The following is an 8342-nucleotide window of genomic DNA, read 5'->3' as shown; positions in this document are numbered from 1 at the left end:
GGTTTTCCGCTATCGCACGGTTTTTTAGGCACCAATTTCGCACAATAATGGAGGTTTAGGTGTGTATATATATATATATATATATATATATATATATATATATATATATATATATATATATATATATATATATATATATATATATATATATATATATATATATATATATATATATATATATATATATATATATATATATATATATATATATATATATATATATATATATATATATATATATATATATATATATATATATATATATATATATATATATATATATATATATATATATATATATATATATATATATATATATATATATATATATATATGGTACATTACACATACGATTTTAATTCGTTCCGTGACGATCGTTGTATATAAAAAAATTTGTATATCAAATAAATTTTTCCCATAAATATTAATGGAAATAAACTAATCTGTTCTTGTGATATGAATTTAACACACACACACACACACACACACACACACACACACACACACACACATAAGAAAATTAGAGAGACTACAAAAAATGGCTACAAGAATGGTTCCAGAATTTAAAGGGATGGCATATGAGGAGAGACTAAAGGCAATGGATCTACCAACCTTGGAGCAGAGAAGAGAGAGAGGGGATCTGATACAAGTTTATAAATTGATTAATGGAATGGATGAAGTGGATAATGAGAAACTGATCCTGAGAGAAGAATATGACTTTAGAAGCACAAGATCGCATAGTAAGAAACTAAGGAAGGGACGATGTCTGAGATATGTTAAAAAATTTAGTTTCCCGCAAAGATGTGTTAAGACTCGGAACAGTTTGAGTGAGGAAGTGGTGTCAGCAAAGAGTGTACATAGTTTTAAAGAAAAATTGGATAAGTGTAGATATGGAGACGGGATCACACGAGCATAAAGCCCAGGCCCTGTAAAACTACAACTAGGTAAATACAACTAGGTAAATACACACAAAAAAAAACATCCTTTAAATACCAACCAAATATAGATTTAATATAAGATAAATCCAATGTTTATTGTATGCATGATAAAAATTAACTATATTGCCCAAAATAACAACTTAACATGCAAAACTCGGGACACATCGATAGACGTTCATCACGCAAGGCATGGGGCACGTAGATAGACGTTTAGGCTTTTTACGGCTATATTTTGGCTATTTTCTTCCCGTTTTCTTTGCTTGTGAGCTGGCAACACTCATCAGGAGTAAACATATGCTCTGTCACTGTGTCACCAATGATGGATGGTGGGAGCAATCAACAGTGATTTCATTGTGTCCGATTCTGCCACCTCTCCTGCGCGCCTTATTTCTATACCTCAGGTCTCTCGTCATGTTACGGGGAGACCACTTGTGAATGAGAGTGGTATCAGAACAGGAGAGAGAGAGAGAGAGAGAGAGAGAGAGAGAGAGAGAGAGAGAGAGAGAGAGAGAGAGAGAGAGAGAGAGAGAGAGCATGAGGGGGAGATGATACAAGGGGCCCGTTTTCTCACGCTCTAGCCAAGGCTGCTGAACCTGATTGGATGCAAGGCCATGTAAACCGATGATACTACCTCATTCAACCTGTGATATTTTGGTAACCATGATATCTAGAGACTTCTGTTTCTTTTTTGCATTGTAAAGAGGAAGCGTTGCTTGTGGGCAGAAAACCATTTGTACTCACTCATTTATTGAATTTCTAAGTGTAATCAGTATGTGAATACAGGCTATTTTGTGTGTGTCTCGCCAAACTTTTACTTTTGGGACCCACTGAGTTCACAAAACTTAAGAAAAAATACACACTGCCGAGGAGCACAGACACATACATGCACAAAGGATGAACAACAATACACAATGCAGGCTGAATGTTAAGGTGGACGTGGGTAGCCATGGGTAGCCAAGCGATTGCTGCGCCACCTACTGATGGCTAATCGTATCTTAAAAATATCATCGTATTTCAAGGCGTAAATTATATAAAATTTTTCGTCGTATATAAAAAAAAAGCTGTATGTTAGGGCCATTGTATGTTGAAATACCACTGTGTGTATATATATATATATATATATATATATATATATATATATATATATATATATATATATATATATATATATATATATATATATATATATATATATATATATATATATATATATATATATATATATATATATATATATATATATATATATATATATATATATATATATATATATATATATATATATATATATATATATATATATATATATATATATATATATATATATATATATATATATATATATATATATATATATATATATATATATATATATATATATATATATATATATATATATATATATATATATATATATATATATATATATATATATATATATATATATATATATATATATATATATATATATATATATATATATATATATATATATATATATATATATATATATATATATATATATATATATATATATATATATATATATATATATATATATATATATATATATATATATATATATATATATATATATATATATATATATATATATATATATATATATATATATATATATATATATATATATATATATATATATATATATATATATATATATATATATATATATATATATATATATATATATATATATATATATATATATATATATATATATATATATATATATATATATATATATATATATATATATATATATATATATATATATATATATATATATATATATATATATATATATATATATATATATATATATATATATATATATATATATATATATATATATATATATATATATATATATATATATATATATATATATATATATATATATATATATATATATATATATATATATATATATAATGTATATATACTAGGCAAGAATTCCTACATGGTATGGCTCCAACAAAGTACTACTCACACACACACACACACACACACACACACACACACACACACACACACACACACACATGCACCTTCATCATCTGCTTGGTCTTTGACAGAGTTGGAAAATCTCATAATCCAGTTTACTACAGCCAAGGAGTTTGGACACAGCACAGCTGGCCACATACACAAATTCATAGCAAGGCCTGACACTATCACTGTGTCCCTTCATAATGAAACTTTCCTACTCAACACTTACTTTAATTTTCAGACTACAGCAGATACACAATACATCCCATGGAACATCCCAACTGGATCCATATGCATTCAATGGACCCCCACAAGTAAATCCACACCCACCTTCCCAGGAGATTGACAAGATCATGTAATTTCTATTGGTTAACTAATGTTACTCTGCATTTATCTCTATTACATAATTGCTCTTACTTGCTGTATGGGCATTCCTCTTTAATTTGGTGCTTTCTTCAGACAGTTTATCTACCTCAAGTGTTTTCATCATGGAGTATGTCCGTCCCAGGGAGCAACCAAGGTTTGTCAGAGAGTATTTCCTTTCCTATAGGTATTTACTAATATAGACAAGGAAATGTTTTGTGCTTTTTATCCACTTATCACAAAGGGAAATGGGCACATGGCTGACATAAACAATAGCCAAAAGGGTACATGGGGAGAAAAAAGTTGAAAACTCCTGATTTACAAAAAGGCCTTCCTCTTAACCCAGGTGTGGGCAAACTATGCCCACAGGCCGCATGTTGCCAGCCAAAGGAATTCATACGGTCCTCCAAATGTTTGCAAATTTGAAGAGAAATTTACCAAACGCCACATAATTGTGAGCATTTTCTTTCTTCCTTTAGGAGTACATGTGCATAAATGATGCTTTTCTTTAAAAGCCGTTTTAATTTGTGTTTGAAATACAGGCAAACCTGGTTAACGAACATTCACACAACGAAATTTCGCTACATCGAACGCTTCTTTTTACTACCATCTACTCATATAATGAACACCAAACTCTCTTTAACAAAATTTTATCCAGTTAAGCTAAGAAGACTAGGAAGTCTCTTACTCTCTAAATGAAGCTGGATATTATTCACAGACATGAAAGGCAAGAAAACTAATAGCATTGCTTGCCACTATGGCTTGACTCCATCTAGTGTCTCTACTATTTTCAAGTCAGCAGACTCTATTAAGAAGGCTGGCGAGACCATATCCTCCTTGCAAGCTAAAAGAACCACCCAAACTCGTGACTCTGCTATGGATAAAATGGAGCCTTGTGGAAATGTAAATAAGTTTTGTATGTGGTACAATGATGAGCCCATTGTTTACATTCCACAGGTTGCCAGCTAGCGTCTTTCCCACTCCATTCTCCCTCCCTTCATAAATTTAAGATCATCAACATTATAAAGTTATGTACATACATACAATAGTGTACATCACAATGACTTTGTCTTAAATTAAACTGCTTAAATGTTTAATTTCATAATTTTTACTATCATTAAACCTTTTAATGTACTATGATGCACTCTCGCTTTGTTTACTCTCAATGGAAGTGTAAGTCAGGGGTCAAACTTGTTATAATTGGTTCGTTTAACGAAAATTCGTACAACGAACGGTTTTTTAGAAACGTAACCTGTTCATTAAACGCGGGTTGCCTGTATTAAATATTTTAGGTTAATATACTATGCAGCCCTGTAAAATTGTGAATTTTTAATGTGGTATTTGCATTGAAAAGTTTGCCCACTATTGAAAAATCTGATCATATTATTCTCTTCACTAGTTAACTATTTTCCATTTTCTCCTATGTGGCCAAACCATACTAATTTGGCCATACAGCCAACTTTCTCAAATATTAATTCTTCCTCTTATCTCATTTCTTATTCTATCCCTCTATTCACACTTTATATCCATCACATTTAAGTGTTTCTCCATGATTTAGTACCACACAGCAAAGTGGGCACCTTCTCTTTACACTCACACTCATTGTCCTATATACTTAAAAATCTTTCTCAGTTAACCAAGTACTTTCCTGTTTCTTTCAGCCTACACCTCACCTCTATTTCAACCCTTCTGTCAAAATATATATACCAAACACTTGAGCAAATCCACCCCTTCCAGTTGTTTTGCATTCAATCTTACATCCAACTTTTAACCATTAACCTCTTTTGAATATTCATTATTTTCACCAACATTCACTCTTCAGCTTCTTCCTCCTATAAACATACCCAAACTCAATGACAACCTTTTCAGTTTCTCTAAACCACTCACTCATCTTCATCACATAGTAACTCAAATACCATGACCCTTCTTTTCCAATTATCAAACTCAGGCCTCTGCTTAAAATCCTCATATTTACTTCCTTACTACACCACCCATTACACAAGTTTAAAACAGTGACATTACACAACCCTGATGCAAACCTACTCTGACTGTGGAAACACTCACTCACACCATCAACTTTCGCACATGGTCTGCAGTTAACAAAGAAACTCCACTCATTTCATCAATCTGGCTCCAACTCCATATATTTTCAAAACTTCCCATAATTCTTTCTGGTCAATTTTTTTCATACCCTTTTACCAAATCCACAAATACTAAGACTTCCTTCTCTTTTCCCCCAAAAAAACTTCTCACACTGCTTACTGCAAAGATCTACCATGAATTAAAATAACACTAAATTGCCAGTGTATAATTAAAGATGTCTTAAAAGGGAGTGAGATTTCCCTTCTCAATATTTTCATCCTTATAATGAAAAGCTTAGTGGTGAATATAATAAAGTTCATGGGAAGCCATATTAAGAAAACAATAAATAGCAATGCATATACATGCTATATGAATTTTAAAGTTTTCAATATCTAAAATTCACATGTGAATATTATGAATATATTCAACTTTGACAATAGTGTGTGTGTGTGTGTGTGTTTGACTTGCTTCCACATCTACATTAATCTACTTTTTCTTTCAATTGCAGCATACTCCTTAGTGATACCACATTTTCATTTAATCTACTCTAATCTTAAATTATCTATGGAAAAACTCATTTTCCTTATAATACTAAGACATTTTCTTCCCTTACTTTTATTTTACTTCATTATTATTAATTTATTGATTTACTTGTCATTTTGGTGTGTGATAAAAAAAATTGCAATATGAGAGTGAAGCATATTGTGATATAACATTATATGTTTTATCAAAAGACCTAAAGCTACAAAACATTTAGCTTTATTAGGTGACTCATGCAAAAACATGTTAATGAAAAGTTTCTATACTACTGAACACACTATTTCATCACTTGATGCAATACCTCATACATGCTGAACAAGGGCTGTATTAAAAACATGCTGCACATCATGATTAGCTTATTATCATGAGTGAGTTGCATTGATAGTTTGGAATCACTTGTGCATTCTCAGTATCTGGTTGGCAAGTTTTGAGTGTAAATTTTATGGAAGTACCAATAGTATGATGAATAACTCCAAGTCTGAGAAAAAATTAATCAACATATAATACAAATATTTCTGAGACTTTCTATGGCTGTATTATGAAATATTGATCTTTTTTCTTTTTTTAAATACTTTCCAATATTACATGAATAAGAATTAAATATAACATATGTACTTGAATATAGCTGAAAATTGTATTCATGTGGTCTTTTTTTTACAGTTATCATACAATGACTCCTTTGCTTCCATTAGAGATTTACTAATATAGTACACTTAAAACAGTCTATGCCTTACGAAGTCAATAACTTAACAGACCATTATTTAGTATTTCAGTATTTTTTTTTCCTTATCTTTATATAATCAAAGTTAATTAATGTTTCTATTTCAATGTAATATTATCTTTCATCAGAGACTGAAAATAATATTAGTGTTAATGTGAGCTATCATCTAACTAGCACTTCAGTACTACAATGGTTGGACTGATCTCTCAATTATAACATTAAATCAGATGTGTTGTTGTCTACAGGCATTTTTGTGTTGCATGAAAATCTAAACTGACAATGAGAAAATTCTGATTAGGAATAGGAAAGAAAGAAGAGACTAGAAAGCAGGCAGGCAGGATCAAGCATGACTTACATGAGGGAGAGAATAATTCGGTGTCTGGGGGAAGCTGGGCCACCAAAGGATACGAGAGAGGGTTGTGGTGGGGGGTAGCAGCCAGCCCCATGCGTGGATGGGAGGTGGGAGGGTGGGATGGGTTGTGTGTGGGGGGCAGGGGGGGCACCACAGGAGGTCGTACTGCCACGCCCTCCCTGCCTCCCATCTTCTTTTTAAATGAAATAGTGTGTTTCTGAGGTTTATATTTGGAGTGCGGGGCCGTCGGATCCTCTCGGTCAGTGGCCTCGGAATCATCTGAGGCAGACCCGCTCACCACTGAAATAGCAACAACAGTGCACCCTCAATCACCTGGTCTGGGGGCACTGCAAACCAGGGAAGGAGGACAGCCTAATCCTCCAACAGGTGGCCAAAATGTTGACTTTCTAAAATTTATCTCCCCTGATTCAAGTTTCTACTTTAGTTTTTAAAACATCATATGGAAGGTAGTCTACCTTTCAAATAAGTAAAAATTACCACTCAATTAATATACATGACATACTAATGGCTCGATAAGAGTTCCATCACTAATAATTTTCATGAATACTCAAAGAATTCAGTATACCTTCCAAAATAATATATTGTTTTCATAAATTGTTAGAGAAAATTAGCTTCCCATGCATTACTAATTTAAAATGACTGGTAGTTTCTTCTTTAAGGTAGTACCTTTGTACTATTTTTTCTACTATAAACATAGGACTATAAAAGTACATGGGTAATTTTTTTCATTATTAACTACCACAATATGAAACTACAATGAAATATGTGTGTGTGTGTGTGTGTGTGTGTGTGTGTGTGTGTGTGTGTGTGTGTGTGTGTGTGTGTGTGTGTGTGTGTGTGTTTTCTCAGGTTGCAGGATAAGGTTGACAGAAGAGCAGCAAAGGATATGGTGTATTGCCTCAATGACTAAGGAATATTCAAACTGTGAACCTTATGAAATCCCACTGTTTCTGAGTCATAGCATCCCCTGTAAGAGGATCTCTTTAATATAACCAATTATGATAACTGTATGATATAATGAATATGAGTTTATAAGTAAAGATGTTTATCCATGCACACAGGCAAACCATAGCACCACATAACATGCCTTATGGACACAATATGACTTTGATCTATATTAGCAATGCTTGGCAGTATCACATGTTAGAGCTAGGAAGGATGTATTAGGAATTTAAGACACAGCATACATAAAGCATCGCACAGGATGCAATTTAATGCAATTCCCAAGACAAGCCACAAATACATGAACGATTGTCATATGGAAATAAATGGAAAACTAAGTAAAGTAAATAAAAATCTACACATTGTTTTAATAAAT

The 8342-nt window shown here is 31.6% G+C and overlaps 1 protein-coding gene across 1 annotated transcript in view; it reads right to left on the bottom strand.

Moving 5' to 3' along the window:
* The window catches only part of LOC123514151 (rho GTPase-activating protein 190-like), a 523040-nt gene that overhangs the window by 107927 nt on the left and 406771 nt on the right, over window positions 1-8342 (bottom strand). Inside the window, exon 28 of the mRNA XM_045271800.1 lies at window positions 7007-7303. Within this exon, the coding sequence (XP_045127735.1) occupies window positions 7007-7303 (297 nt within the window). The remainder of the gene's footprint in view (window positions 1-7006; window positions 7304-8342) is intronic.

The sequence above is a fragment of the Portunus trituberculatus genome, chromosome 37 (assembly GCF_017591435.1).
Source record: "Portunus trituberculatus isolate SZX2019 chromosome 37, ASM1759143v1, whole genome shotgun sequence".
Lineage (NCBI taxonomy): Eukaryota > Metazoa > Arthropoda > Malacostraca > Decapoda > Portunidae > Portunus > Portunus trituberculatus.
This window is presented reverse-complemented; position numbering and strand designations above follow the sequence as displayed.